Source organism: Lissotriton vulgaris, chromosome 11 (genome assembly GCF_964263255.1).
Source record: "Lissotriton vulgaris chromosome 11, aLisVul1.2, whole genome shotgun sequence".
In the NCBI taxonomy this organism is placed as follows: Eukaryota; Metazoa; Chordata; class Amphibia; order Caudata; family Salamandridae; genus Lissotriton; species Lissotriton vulgaris.
The window spans coordinates 521,627,954-521,644,272 of record NC_141699.1 but is presented as its reverse complement, the minus strand read 5'-3'; the positions used below and the strand labels follow the sequence as shown (position 1 = coordinate 521,644,272).

At 48.5% G+C, this 16,319-nt stretch overlaps 1 protein-coding gene across 1 annotated transcript in view; it reads right to left on the bottom strand.

Moving 5' to 3' along the window:
- The window catches only part of LOC147683099 (zinc metalloproteinase-disintegrin-like VLAIP-B), a 4,305,256-nt gene that overhangs the window by 2,452,830 nt on the left and 1,836,107 nt on the right, over nucleotides 1-16,319 (bottom strand). The window contains exon 13 of the mRNA XM_086942498.1: nucleotides 11,391-11,568. Within this exon, the coding sequence (XP_086798624.1) occupies nucleotides 11,391-11,568 (178 nt within the window). The remainder of the gene's footprint in view (nucleotides 1-11,390; nucleotides 11,569-16,319) is intronic.

The window sequence follows — 16,319 nt, the reverse complement described above, 5'->3', positions numbered from 1 at the left end:
ATCACTTGAGATTTTTTAGAAAATTCAACAAATGTTACCGTGGCCTAATAGGCAGGGGTATTGTCAGTTAGATGGTAATACTACCTCAATACCAATTTTTTTAAAGACAAATTTAATTGCATTTTTGGAAAGTACACCACAGTGTAACAAGAGAAATAAAAATTAACATTGAGTACAATAAAAAAAAAACAAAGCGCCAGTCGACAATTCTCCCCTCCTTCTTCCATCCTCTTCCCCTTGTCAGGCCAATATGTATGATGATTCTCCGGCCAATGCCTTTCCACCCCACCCCTCTCCCACCTATCCACCTTTGCCCCACATACTTACAAATCTCAGATTCCAGCATGGTTCTTTCTCCCCTTTGGTCCCGGGAGTAGGTCAATCCCTATGTATCGTGCCCAGTATCCCTATATCTTTGTATACTTCTGGGGGCACCCTCTGGCCTCATATGCCAGTCCTTTTATGTACATGTAACGATCAAGCCCACTCTGCCTCGATACCGTAACCTTTTTAGATATATTCCCCTTCATTTCCAAAGGTATTGTTTAATAAGTAGAAGAAAGCTGACAAAAGTGTATCTGGCAAAAAAAAGTTATGCATTTCAATACCTTCAGATTCCGTGCAATTTGGGAAGACTTTCACTTCCATCTCTTTGGCTCTACTATGTTTCCTCATTCAATTTATTAATTGTCAGCAGGCATGAGAAGAGAATAGCTGTCTCTAGGTGACTCTTTTCCTGGTTATCAAGGTAGCCGATATGTCAGTAGAGGCCTCATTTATGCTTGCAGCACTGCCCTACGTCAAAGTGAAAGGGCAGGAATGCACAATATTTATCTACTATGGTGTATTTCTGTCCTTTTCCCAGCGCTGGTGCTATTTTGGCAGCCTATGTGCCAACTCAGACACCGTTGCACCCTGGTGCAATGTGCCTGTGTTGTCAACAAAATTGTTTTGTGCAGGAAGGGGGACCTTCCGGCACAAAAACAATCCTCGTAGGAGTTTTCTTCTTTCTATGTGTGCTGTAGAATGCAGCACATGTGGAAAGAGGAAAAAAAGTTCTTTATTATCGTTGCGCCTCCCCTGGGGAGGTATAAGGTTTGGCGCTTCCCCGGGTTTACATGGGTTCGTAAGTCTAGGGAAGCATCAAAATCCATGTGTGCTGAGTGGGATCATCCACTGCAACACCCATGGAAAACCTCCCTAGCACAGAATACGGCAATGCAGTGATTTGCACTGCCTTGCCTTCCTCCATGTCTAGGAGGCCATTGAAAGCAACGCAAAGTGGCTTAGCATGACCTTATAAACCTAATTTTAGGATTTGTGCTGCCGGGAGCAGTACATGGCAGAATATAAGGAGATCGTAACGTTTTGGGGTTTTAATTAGTATATTTGAATAATTTTCAATCCTAACCTTGTACCTACTATGCAACCACATGTCTTATCTTGCTGGCAAGATCTGAACTTTTAATATCCAAAGCCAGACGATTAATGAGAGTGTTTTTCTTTCATATGAAGAGTTTGGAAGGACTATGCAATGCCCAAATAAGGGTTCTTTTTTATGTCTACAGCTTCAATGTTGTTTCCAGCATTTGTATCTGAATGAAATTAATCCAGAACATAATGATTTTCTTGAACTTTCTAGAAAGACACCAGAGAGGAGGTTTCAGGTATCATTTATACATTTTTCTACCAAGAAAGGAAATAAGTTTGATCATTTGGCATCTAAATGGAATCTAGATTTGGTATCGATTATAGTGCTGAAGATATTAAATTGATTAATATGCTTAACCTGAAGTGTTTTGAGGACATCTAAGCATGAGCAAAAAAAACAACTGAGGTTGTGAGGCAACTGCCAGCACAAAGCATGCTAGGGGAAGGAAACTTCTACCTCCTTACAGCAGCAATGGTTGTTCTTCAGTCCTGTGTACATTTAGGGGCTCATTACGGTATCGGGCAGAAACCCTCCTCCTAAAAGTCGGAATCTTCTCGAACGTTTCGGAACGCTTCCGACCGACCCGGTCGGTTGACAGTCTGCCTTACCAATTACAATGTTCTCAGTTAGATTGTAAAACGTATGGTCATTCCGAATTAGTTCCGACTGGTCTCGAATTTCTGTCGGTCAGAACCGCATCGTACACCTCTATGGACACCATTTCTGACCTCGCAATTATGATGCCGATCTCAACCAGCCTTTCCGAGTCTGCTTGTCCAACAAGGAAAGGTCCTTGCCCTTACTGGCACCTGCTTCGGTTTGCTCCGTATGCTCCAGAAGTTTTTCCCCCTGCTTTCCGAGGACCACAGGAGGATTACGGTACAGGCCTTGATTGGTACAAGATTGGACTACTCAAACGTCTTATATCTTGGCCTGCCGGAATATCTTCTGCAACGTATGCAGGTTGTCCAGAACGCGGCAGCGCGTGCCATTTTCGGCCTGCATAGGCGAACTAGAGTCTCTGGCTTATTGCAGTCGCTTCACTGGCTGCCTATTTGCCAGAGGATAGCTTTTAAAGCCTTAACGCTAACTCACAAGGCCTTTTATGTAACAGGGGCTAAATACCTGCAGAAGAGATTTTTTTCCTATTGCCCTCCCCGATCTTTGAGGTCTGAGTCTTTGTTCCTGGCCACTGTCCCTCGTGTGAGGAAGGCACGTATGGGAGGTCGCTCCTTTAGGCTCCGGGCCCCTCAACTCTGGAACTCTTTGCCCTTGGCTTTACGCAGAACTTCAAATCTGCTGGCTTTCAGGAAGGGCCTGAAAACCTGGCTTTTTGCCTCCTAGATTTTTGTTTTGCTGACCTGTCTCTTTTAATCTGTCTGCTATGTTTGGCGTTTTCAGCTTGTCAATAAAGCGCCGGGACACTCTTTTGAGTAGCCGAGCGCTATAAAAGACACAAAATAACATAACATAACATAACTTTGGAGGCCCCAAGCAGGGCGCTCTTCATCCTGAGGCCTCCGGTTGGAGGTTGAGGGGGTACCTAAGGGACCCCCTATTAAACCCTGTACTGTGCAGCAGGCACCATGGGTCGCCTGTGACAGGGTGCAGGGTTTTACATACACACCCCTTATCACCATAGGACCCTGAGTTGTCAGGCGGAACACAGGCTTCCGTAGGAAACAATGGGACTCCGACTGAACAGTGTTCGGTTTGGATTGTAATCGGTCGGAAGTGAGTGATCGGTCCCGATTCCGAAGTGGTGGCGGGCGAAAATTTTTTACCCAACATCATAATCAGCCCCTTAATGTCAATGGCTCTATTGTCCTTCATATTCTCTCTCACGTAGGGGTTGGATCTAATGTTTGACATTTGCAACATAAGTTAGATTTCCTGCTGGAATGTTGCCCTGTGCACCTTTGATGTCTTAATGATAGAGAAAAAAATCTGTAAAAATGTAGTCTATTTAGGCTATTGAGGTTGGGCAAGCATTTAGATAATTGTAGCTATTACTTAAAATGAAATACATGCACTACATTTTGGTAAATGAAGTGTTACATTGTTTCTGCACACAGGTGGGAATATTTTACATTTACGACTATCGGTGAAGATCCTACAGTGCTTAATTTTTAATAAAATAAGTTCCAGGGTCCTAGTCAGGAGGCCTCAAAAGCTTGAAACATCCATCACCCCTACCAGTGGTACTAGCTACACGATTGCTAACCAAAGCATTCTTGCAAGTGTGACAAAGCAGGCTATTCCAGGACCCCAAAGCTATACAAATAGCTTAGGCAGCAGGTATCAGTTAGTTTTAAATGTATATCGGATTAATAAATTACTGTTGTTCTGCTCATGTCTAAATTACACCACAGCGCAACCATGTGGCAGATTGTCATAAGTGCTGGTGTTCACAATGAAGTGCTGATACCGGAAACCACAGCTCAAATTAAGCACTGATTGATTCTACAATGCAGAGCGGCTGTTCTTTTCAAGTCAATATTGCTGTTTTGAGATGATAAAATTGAATTTAACTTTCACAGATTGGTAATATATTATTATATCTGCCTCTATTAAAAATTTGCTCCAAATAATATATTTCATTGGGGCACATTTATTTTCACCGGCATTCCTTATATTACAATGAGTGAAAATAACCTGTATAACCCATTCCTTATGAGAGGACCTGATGCTGCCTGCCTCAGCCCTTGCGAGGTGGCATATGTGTTCACGTTCAGGTGACCCACAATCAATTCAACCAACCACTACCTCATACTGACCATCATGTGTCCTTGGATTCCGGTGAAAATAGGTAGCAAGCGGAACCCAAGAGTTTCAACTCTGGTAATGAGCCTTCTTCATGGTGAGCAACATCTTGGATTGCTGTAAATCGAATTAATAATTCAAATAACCCCGAGGAAATACTACTTTTTAAAAAATGTATCCTAAGCCAGGCACTTAGAGGCTTAAATATGGCTATTATATAGATATTCATTTCGAATTTTTAACAAAACAATCTACTGCCTAACACAATTCATATCACTGTTTCGTATGTGGCATCGATTTATCACACCCCAGTCATCTCATATTGAAGCTAAGCTTTCTTAATGTGAGTCCAGTCATGCAGTCAACAAACCATTGCAAATACATCATTGTTTAAAAATGTTTACTGTCAGATCATAACCTACATCACCATTTTCAAGATTTTGTATTGGAGTTTTAGTGAAAGCTCTATATCTGAAAGAGACACGTTAGTGATAGATTCCTCACCTTAGAATATCCCCAGGCGTCAGACTGGATCCGGAAATTTTTGCGTAGCAATACCCCTGCACGTCGGTAGGCGTCGACTGCGGCTCCGTGACCGTCGTCGGCATCGTTAGCGCCGGAATGACGTTGTCGGAGTACTTAGACGCCGCCCATGCGCTCTGACGTCAGTTCTTCTTTTTTCCGCGCCAGCTAGCGCAGATCCGGAGAAGCTCTACCCCTAGTCATTTTTTGACTGAACTTTTTGATCTTTTTGATCATTTCTTTCCTCGAGTCATCGACTCCATCGGAGCCAGTAGGGATGCCCGGGTTCAAACCCTGTTCGAAGTGCGACCGACTGATGTCGGTTACAGACCCCCATCGCCGGAGCCTGAAGTGTTTAGGCCTCGACCACGACGACCGCACCTGCTCCGACTGCCGGGCCCTGACGTCTAAAGATAGGCGGGAGCGGTCCCGCAAGCGGCTCGATCTCCGGCAGTCGGCCCCGCGCCGCTCCAGGTCCCGGTCCCACGGGAGGTCGAGGGACCGGTCACGGGGTCGGAGTCATCGCAGCTCCGGGAGTGGACACTGGTCGTCGGGATCCAAGTCCTCAGGTAAGAGGCATGAGAGGTCGGAGAGACGTCATCATTCCTCCGACCCACCCCGACGCTCACACGATGCGACCGGGGGCTCGGGCGACACCACCCACGTGGCTCCGCGGGAGTCGCAAGCGCAGCCGCCTGCCCCACACCTTCAGGTCCCTGGGCACGGCGCGACGCCGGAGGAGATCAAGCGGTACCTCATGGCCATGAGGTCCCTCCCTCCTCAGTTGGGTTCCGTGGCGCCTCCGGGCCCAACTGTCACAGCTGGAGGCCCTAGCGGGTCAGGTGCTTCGGCCCCAACGCCGTCGGGTGCTTCGGCCCGACGCCACCGGCGACTTCGGTCCCGGCGCCGCAGGACCTCACCAGATCTGCTTCCGGATCCGGGTCGTCGCCGGTCGACCTCACGACCTCATCGGCACCGGCCCCACGGGTGTCGCCCCTGGCGCCCACTGTGGACGCCATCCCCAATATTCCCTACGGTCTGACTCTGGCGCCGGAACGGAGCCGTCGGGCGCCGCATCCGACGGCCTTTGGAGATTTTTATTTCCATGAGGAGGCCCCATCTGTTAATCCTGTTTTACAGGAAACGGGTGACGAGGAAGATTGGGAGGGATCTGAGGACCCTCTGGCACTGGAGTGCCAGTCTCAACAGGACTGGACATATGAGCTTGGGGAGGCCAGTGGTATTGACACTTCGCCAGTCACTGGATTTGCCTCGCCTCCGACCGTGGCTTTGGAGGAGGGGTCTACATATAGTGTAGTGTTGACGAGGGCGGCTAAGGCCTTAAACCTTTAGCTCCCGGTCGCGGCCGTGAGGACTAACCTCCTCACTGAGGTCCTCAAAACGCAGTCAAGCTCCAGCGAGCCTCTGCTGCCGTTCAATGAGGCCTTGTGTGACGTTCTTGTGGGCACTTGGTCCTAGCCCGCCAAATGTCTGCCTGTGGATAGGAACGTGGCCAGACGCTACCGTCCGGCCCCAGGCGACCCTTGCTTTTTGTCCACCCATCCCACCTCGAGTGCATGATCATCCAGGCCTCCAATTCCCAGACCGCGTTCCCGTCAGCCCCGCCCGACCGGGAATCCAAGAGATATGAACAGTTCGGGAAGAAGGTGTTCTCATCCCTAAGCTTAGGGCTGCGGTCTGTCAATACTGCCTGTCTCTTGGGCCGCTACACCCACACTCTGTGGGACGTGGTTGCGGACGTGCTGCCACAATGTCCGGAGGAGGTCCGGGCTAAATTCACCCAAACCCTTGCGTAGGGCCGGGATGCAGCGCGTTATTCCATTTGATGTGAGCTGGATACCACAGACTCACTGGGCAGGGCAATGGCAACAACGGTGGCGGTTCGACGCCACGCCTGGTTGAGGTCCGCCAACTTCTCGGCCGATGTCCAGGCCACACTTCTGGAGATGCCGTTCGATGGCCGTCTCCTCTTTGGCGACAAGGCAGACCATGCGCTGTAATGTTTTAAGGACTCCAGGGCTACGGCCAAGTCCTTGGGCCTCTCGGCCACACGCCAGCAATCATTTCCTTTCGCTCCTTTCGTGGACACGGAAGGGGCGCCCCCACAAGTGCTGCCAGCCACGCGCCGCAGAATGTTCAACAGCGCAGTGGCAGCCGTGGAAACCGCTGCGGCAGCGGTCGGGGACAACGGCGAGGCCAGTCCACACCTCCCTCCACAGCACCCGCCTCAAAACCTTCCTAGACCGAGATTTCAGGCTCATGTGACGACTGTGGGAGGCAGGGTTCGCCATCACCTCTCCCACTGGCACACTATCACGTCGGACAGGTGGGTGCTGCAGATCGTCTGAAGGGGCTACTCCCTCCCCTTCGAGGCGACCCCTCCATCCATGCCATTGCAATTTCACAGCATGTCGGGGGATCACTTGCAACTTCTGCAAGAATAAGTCACGGACCTCTTGGCCAAGGGGGCCATCGAGCGCGTTCCTGGGCCAGAAGTAGGGTGTGGTTGTTACTCCCACTACTTTCTGGTACCCATGAAGGGCAAAGGGGGCGTACGCCCTATCTTGGACCTGCGAAACATCAACGGCTTCCTCCGGAAGGAGAAGTTCAAGATGCTGACTTTGGCTCAGGTCTTAGCTGCCCTGGACCCCAGAGACTGGATGGTATCATTGGACTTGCAGGACGCTTACTTTCACATCCCCGTCCTGCCGGCCCACCGGCGTTACCTGCAGTTCACGGTAGGCCAAGAACACTTTCAGTTTACCGTGCTCCCCTTTGGCCTTACCAGCGCCCCACGGGTGTTCACGAAGGTGATGGCGGTGGTCGCAGCTCATCTGCGCAGGTTAGGGGTATCAGTCTTCCCCTACCTAGACGACTGGTTGTTGAAGGCGGGCTCGCCCCAGACAGTCGTCAGCCACCTCCAGACTACGGACGACCTCCTGCATTTGCTGGGGTTCTCCATCAACGTGCCGAAGTCACACCTGTGTCCCTCTCAGAAGCTCCTCTTCATCCGAGCGGTTCTCGACTCGGCGCAGTTTCGGGTTTACCCTCCCGAACAGCGGGTTCGGGATATACAGGCTCTGATTCCCATCTTTCAGCGTTTATCTCGAGTCTCGGTCAAGTTGACGGTGCAGCTTCTGGGGCTGATGGCCTCCTGCATCCTTCTGGTGCATCACGCCCGGTGGCGGATGCGGCTCTGCAATGGGACCTGAAGTTTCAGTGGGCCCAGCATCAGGGCAACCTGTCCGATCATGTCTTGATCTCGGAGGGCACTGCGAGACAACTGCAGTGGTGGCTCACGGACCGCGATTGGGTCAGTGGCAGATCCCTCTCCCTACCCCACCCGGAGCACGTGGTTGTGACGGACGCGTCACTCCAGGGCTGGGGAGGCCACATGGGAGAGGCGGAGATCAGAGGCCTCTGGTCTCCGGCGGAGTCCCGGCTCCATATCAACCTTTTGGAGCTGCGGGCGATTCATCTAGCACTGAAGGCATTCCTCCCATCTGTTTGGGGGAGTGTATTGCAGGTGTTAACGGACAACACCACCGGCATGTGGTACTGCAAAAAATGGGGCGAGTGGGGTCGTGGACCCTATGCAAGGAGGCTCTGCGCCTCTGGCAGTGGCTGGAACATCAGGGCGTGACCCTGGTGGTTCAACACCTGGCAGGCTCTCTGAATGCCAGGGCGGACGAACTCAGCCGTCGGTGCATAATGGATCACGAATGGCGTCTGAACTCGGACGTGGCGCAAGGCCTCTTTCAGCAATAGAGCGAGCCTTGGTTAGATCTATTCGCCACAGAAGAGAACACGCAATGTCATCAGTTCTGCGTGTTGGAATTTCCAAGGCGGCACTCGCTCGGAGACGCTTTTCGTTGTGAGTGGAGTTGCGGTCTGTTGTACGCCTTTCCGCCTATACCACTTCTGCCCAGAGTGCTGAAGAAGATCAGGCGCGACCGGGCCCAGGTTATCCTTGTGGCTCAGGACTGGGCACAAAGGTACTGGTATCCCGAGCTACTCAGCATGTCAGTCGATCCCCCAATTCGTCTGCCTCTTCGGGAGAACCTTCTGTCGCAGCAGCAGGGGACGGTTCTGCACCCGAACCTGTCCAGTCTCCACCTACAAGCTTGGAGACTGAGCGGCGGCAGTTGAGGCCATTTGAATTGCCTCCCGAAGTCTGTGATAACATTCTGTCAGCCAGGCGTCCCTCCACAAAGTCGGTATACGCCTGCAGGTGGAACAGATTTGTGGCATGGTGCACAGCAAAGGCTGTGGGCCCACTCTCTGCACCCCTTTCTGAGGTTCTCCTCTTTCTTCTTTCCCTCGCCCAGCAGGGCTCTGCTCTGGGCACTCTCAAGGGGTACCTTTCTGCTCTTTCTGCCTTCTTACAACTACCTGATCAACCTTCCTTTATCAAGTCCCCCATTGTAAATAGGTTTTTGAAGGGCATCACACACATGTTCCCTCCTGTTCCCTTCGTGATGCCCCAGTGGGACTTGAATCTTGTACTTACTTACCTAATGTGTGCTCCCTTTGAGCCGCTCCATAACTGTCCTCTCCGTCTTCTTACTCTGAAGACTGCTTTCCTGGTTGCCATCACCTCTGCCAGGAGAGTGAGTGAGCTCCAGGCTCTTTCTTCTACTCCTCCTTTCCTCTCTGTTCATCTGGACAAGGTTGTGTTGCGGACAAGACCTTCCTTTCTGCCCAAGGTTGTCACGGCCTTCCACATCGGGCAGTCTATTACCTTGCCCACCTTCTTTCCTCCTCCGCATCCCTCGAAAGAGGAAGAGAGGCTCCACCGTCTGGACCCAAAACGTGCGCTCTCTTATTACCTAGATCGCACACGCCAGTTCCGGCTGGATGACCAACTCTTTGTTGGTTACGTGGGCGCGAAGAAGGGAAAGGCGGTACACAAGAGGACCATCTCGCGGTGGATCATCTTGTGTATCCAGGCATGTTACTCCATGGCCAAAAAGGAGCCCCCTGCTGGATTGCAGGCTCATTCCACTTGAGCCACGGCGACAACAACTGCCCTGGGCCGAGGAGTGCCCTTGCAGGACATTTGCCAGGCAGCTACATGGGCCTCGCTGCACATTTTTGCAAGACACTACTGCCTGGACAGTCAAGTCCGGAGGGATGGCTTCTTTGGCCATTCCGTCCTCCAGGACTTTCTGGTGTGATTATTGGTTTGCAGACCCACCACCGGGGTTGGTATTGCCTGGTTATCTATTCTAAGGTAAGGAATCTATCACTAACGTGTCTCTTTCAGATGCACAAGTTACTACTTGTGTAACAATGTATCTGTAAGAGACATTAGTTAGTGATAGATTCCTTACCGACTCACCCATCCTCCCCGTTCTGCGAACCGATATCTAGGGTTAAGGTCATCCCCTTTCGGGGCCCTAGTTTCATGGCACCAGTGTTGGTTCTATCATGGCTCTGCATATCTGGCGCGGAAAAGCTGTGTATCAGAACTGACGTCAGCGCGCATGGGCGGCGTCTAAATTCTCCGTAGACGTCATTCCGGCGCTAACGACGCCGACGACGGACACGGAGCCGCAGACGACGCTTACCGACGCGCAGGGTTACGAAGGGCTACGCAAAAATTTCCGTATCCAGTCTGACACCTGGGGATATTCTAAGGTAAGGAATTTATCACTAACTAATGTCTCTTACAGATATATCGTTACACAAGTAGTAACTTGTGTGTTGATCACATAAGGTAAACTGACAGTTGCACCGTCAAGCCAGACCTATAAATCAACGTAGGGTATCGACTGTGTGTCTCCCATCTGTGCAGCTGAAAGAGAAATACACCTACAGCCAAATTACCTAGTTATCCAAAACACCTTAATAGCATTACACTGTCATTTTGTGTTCAAGCTCAGACAGGGTAGTATTGACGGAGATGGTGTGGAAAGAGAATGGTCACAGTCGGTGCCTTATGTGCAGTATCTACGAGCCGCTGAAGGATTTTATGCCCCGAGGTAATGCCCTGTGGGTTTTTGGGACAGTGAAACTGCGTCCAGGTCATAGACATGACCTGCTTATGTGCAATGCATATATGGAATGGGCGCCGTCCTGGACCTGTCTCATGTGTGGACCAATGTTCTGTGCATAAATATAAGGGATGTAATATTGCATTATAGCAGCAGAATATTGATGAAATGCTGTGAATAAACACATTAGTGTAAAAACATGATATTGTCGGACAAAACCTACAAACATCTGATATAATTTTAGTTTAACGCATTCAAATGCCAGTTATGAAAGTGTTCCTTAAGCACTGGAGTGAACATTCCCGTGCGCTCCATCTACTTTTAGCAGACTCCAAGCGCCTTGAACCTCTCTATAAACTTTTATTTGTGTTTACAGAATGTAAAATGTAAAAGAATGACGCAGAGTTGTTTAATTTGTATTCAGCTGCAAAAACACTAATTCCTGCACACATGTTAAAACATCAAAATCCTCTTCATCAAAACCCAAGCTCTTCTTTAGCTCACAGGGAAATATATTTATATCAGTAGTAAAACATACAAGCAATGGTATATTAAGTCGGCAGATACTTAAGTGTCAGAGTTCCACAATATCTTGCTATTTGTTATGTATCGGTTGAAATGACAGCTATTGCTATATCTATGTAAGCGCCTGTTACCTCCGGTGTACCACAGTCGCACTGTTCACCAGCCTCAATGTAGCCATTTCCGCACACAGCAGGAGCAACAAGATCGCTCAGATCCGGTTTATTTTTCACGCACATGGGCATATTATTTAGAATGAAGTCCTCATATTGTTTTTTACTGCAGGAGCTGAATGCTTTCGGTGGTGGCTCCCTGTAAAGCAAGAGAGAGAACACCTGTGTCATCCAAGGAGCAAGTGCTGGCTCATGATGAGCCATAAAAAAGCAATGTATCAGCTATGAAAGAGTGCACAGAGACACAAGAGTTTCACTGAGACATAAGAGTTTCATCAAAAACTGCTAACATCGAACAGTCCTCATCTTCATACCACTGTACCGGACAATTGAAGCCATCACAATTTATGGGTTTCTTAGAGCAGTACTTTTTATTTGAAAATGCTTTATTGACATTTGAGCTTAAAGTCAGTAGAGCAATATATTTCTCTGACTGATAAAGAATCTGCACATCCAGCAAGTATATATGTGATGTCGGAGTATTCTGTGTTAGAATACTGGGGACATCACTGGGGATCTGGAGTGTTGAGGGTGGAATGTACGGGGAGGCTAGAGAGACGGTTGAGGAGTCAGGGATTGAAGAGGTTGATGTTGATGTCCCCTGACTGCAGAGTTGCCAATAAATACCTTGAGCATTAAGAAGTCTACGCCCATACTTTACAGTATACTTCAGCAAACTATGTGAATGAACATTCCCAGAAAGTCATTCAGTAAGCCAACGTTGTGTCATTCGCCTAGGAAGACCTGAGAGTTGCCAAATACCCCTTGTTGTACATACGTCATTAGCAATATTGCCCAAGTTTGTTTACTATTCTTCTTCAGTGCAATGTTACTCCAGACTACAATGCCCATAAAATGTCAAACGCATTACGATGTAACTTCATAGAACACTAGTATAAGTATTCTGTTGTAGCCATAAATAATAGCCGGAGGCACTTTGGAGGTTCAGGTAAGTTTTAATGCCATAGCACAACACCAGTGCGCCCGCTCACTTCCGCCAGCGAAGCCTCACTGACGGAGAACCGGCGGCGCTCACATTAGAACGTTCGGACATGGGACATTCCACTGTGGCGCGGGGGTGCGACCACAGTGAAGTCACAACATACCCCCCTTTCCTCTACACGCAGGTAGGGAGTTGAGTGGTAAACAATGAAAGTACAGAATTATTGGGAGGGGAAACATGGAGATAAATAACAATGCAGCCAACAAGAAAATCATTCAAATGTGGAGGAAGTCTCCTGATCCGTAAGGGTCTCTGATGAGCGTGAGCCCCATGAAGGTTTTGAAATGCATCACTTGAGTTGGTTGCCCTTTGATCAATGCCCAAGTTGTCCCCTCCAGGGCCTGGTGCCCTCGTCTCTGTACCTGTGCGGGCACCGTCGAGCAATTGGCGATCCTGAGCTAACATGTACCCTGAGCAAGTATCCTTGCTGATGGCATTTCTATTAAAGGTTTCAGGAGAGTGGTCTCCAGAGCTGTACTTTGCCACCCTGCGCAAGTTCCATTTATCTCCATTCTCCAACACCACATAGAAGGGATGCACTTCTTTCACCTTGAATGGTCCTTGAAATTTACGCATGCCTCTGACCCAACGCCCAGACCTGACTTTGACACAATCACCAACCAGAATGTTAGGACAGTTTTTCCCCATTCCTTGAACCTTCCTGGAACCATGCGCGGGAATTCTCACATCACACTCACTGCCATTCTTTCCTTCCACCAACTCCCGGATCCACGGAGGCACCAGTTTGGAGGTTGGTTTTCTGCCCCGCATGGCTACGAAAGGAACCACGCCAGTGGTGGAATTTTCCGTTGTGCGATAAGCCCACACTAACTCGTTAAGAGTTTTTTCAATGTCAAGATTATTTGCGAGTGCCAGACTTATTGCGCCCTTGATCATTCGATTGGCTCTCTCTACAATCCCGTTGGATTGTGGGTTGTACAGAGTGGTGAACACATGTTTTATTCCACATTCACTCAGAAATCCCCTCATCTCATTTGAGGATAATTGAGTCCCGTTGTCCGTGATAAGGATCGCGGGATAGCCTTCCTCCTTAAAAATTGTGCGCAAAACTTTGATAGTAATGCGAGTAGTTATTTCTGGAAGAAGATAAGCAATGAGCCATCGAGTATGAACATCCATAACTACTAGACCAAATCTCTTGCTGGTGTGGACACCAGGCATAGGTCCAATAAAGTCAAGGCATATACTATGCCACACCACACCCGGATCCTGGATGGAACTAGGGGCGGATTGGGGTCCCACTCTAAGCCGTTTTTACTGATTCACAGCAATCACTGCACCTCTCCACCCACCTAATCACATCACCATCCATTCCAGGCCACCAAAACTCGTTTCTCAGCCTTTTCCTTGTTATGGTTTGGCCTAGATGCCCCTCATGAGCCAAGTCAAACAGTTTTTTCCGCACCTCAACAGGGGGAATTATCTTATCTTCACGCATGATGATCTGATCACCGACAATAGATAGCTCGTCAATGACTGCGTTATAGGACCGGACACTGATAGGCAAGGTACTTTCCCTGTGCCTGCCTTTAGAAATAAGATTCTTGACATTCTTCAAAACCTCATCATGCAACATGGCCTCTGCCCACTCTTCCTTGCTGACCGCGCCACAACTCCACAGAACTACCTCATTCACACACGAGATAGCTCCTTCGCACTCCTTCTTGGCCACTCCTGTTTTGTCCACATCCGCCCATTTTAAAGACAAACGTGACATGCAATCAGCCTGAACGTTGTGCCAGCCCAAAATGAACTCCAGATCAAAGTTGTACTCCTGTAATCTTGAGGCTAACCTGGCTAGCCTGGCTGACCCCTTTCCTGTTCCACCTGGAGAGAGTATCTTCAACAAGGGCTTGTGGTCAGTACGAAGTTTAAACCTTTGCCCCCACACATACATCCTGAAATACTCTACACCCCAAGCAGCTGCCAAAGTCTCTTTTTCTATTACGGAGTAGCATCGTTCAGTAGTAGTCAAAGTGCGAGATGCAAACGCTACTGTTTTTTCGCTATTTCCGTCACTTTGTGACAACACAGCTCCTAAGCCGGTGTCACTGGCATCAGCTGTGATGATGGTCTTCTCCTCTACAGCAAACGGAACAAGAATGCCAGCATTGCAAATCTCGAATTTGATTTCATTAAAACATTTCTCTTGTTCATCCGCCCAACTGAATTTGCCACCTTTCCTCAAGAGAACCTTTAGTGGTTCTGTTTTGCTAGCAAAGTTCTTCACGAACTTCGAGTAGTACTCGATAAGCCCAATAAATGAGCGTACCTGGTCCTTATTTATAGGAACAGGAGCCAACTTTATTGAAGCCAAGAGATCTCTTTTTGGTTTCAGACCCTCTGACGAGATAGAATGTCCCAGATACTCCACCTCTGTTGCTAAAAATGAGCATTTCTCCCTGTGCAATGTCAAACCAGATTCAAGAACTCTCGCAAGAGCATTCTTTAAGGTATCATTATGGTCACTCACACTCTCACCAAACACTAGAATGTCATCCTGAAAATAGATTACATTTTTTACACCTTTGAAAACCTCTGTGACCATCCGTTGGAATACACTTGCAGCTGAACATAATCCGAAGGGCATCCTCGTGAATTGAAATATGCCTTTGTTGGTGATGAAAGCTGTCAAGTGTTTGGAAGATGCGTGTAAACGTATTTGATGGTAGGCATGACGAAGATCAAGCTTAGAAAAGTACTTCGCCCCTTTAAGTAAAACCATCATTTCGTTTATGTTTGGCAGTGGAGACGTGTCAGGGATCACATTCTGGTTCAAGCTTCTGAGGTCCACACAGAAGCGTAGACTACCATCAGCTTTCTGTGAAATCACGACCGGAGAAATCCATGAGGAACATTCAATAGGCTCTATGACCCCACTTGACAGCATCTCATCCAACATCACCTTCACCTCCCCCCTCACTGCAATGGGGACCTTTCTCAGTTTGTGTTGTACAGGGACAGCATTGGGTTTAAGCTTAATTTTGTGTACATAACCTTCAAGGTTGCCTAGTTGTTCTCTGAATACACCTTTTCCGCCTTCCAAAATGTCTCCTATTGAGAGGTCAACCACTACCATAACCTGCTCAATTGCACGTGGGTCAATTTTGATGTGGAGATCCAATTGATGATACCATCTTAATATGGGGGGTCCAGACTCTGCCACATACACCTTCCCCTTCACAGATCTCTCTTTAAACAAAATATTAGTTGTCATGTACCCTAAAATGTCTATTTGTTCACCCTGATACCCACCAGGATTTATGTCTTTGGGCATCAGCTTCGTGTTGGGCCACTCCTGCTTGAAAATTCTTTTAGGAACAACGGTATACAGTGATCCTGAATCAACCATAAGCTCAACACTCTTTCCACCAATGATAAATCCTGCTTTGGGCCTGTGTTTCCTCCTTACATCTGAGTCATGAGACTCAGTGAAAAGGACCTCATCGCTCTCACTTCCATCATATGATGATGGTTCCACACACAAAATTCTGTCTGGTCTGTAAGGAATGGTAGGTTCCTCGGATAACACCGCTACTTTGCCCTTGTTAGTATCTCTGCACATTCTTGCAAAATGACCTTTACGGCCACACTTTAAACACTCTTTCCCAATAGCCCAACATTGTCTTGAGTCGAACGCATGGTAAGCGCTCCCACACTCTAAACCTTGTTGAAGCAGCCACTTCCCCTTCACAACCCTGCACCACAGAAGTTTCACTTTCCCCTGACAAATTGACCTTAACCTCTCTACGATCCATTTCTTTCATGCATGAATCAGACTCTTCAATTATTTTGGCAATATCAATAGCGTCCTTGAGAGATGGGTCCTTGGCAGCCCATAACCGTTCCTGAGTCTTTCTGCTCCT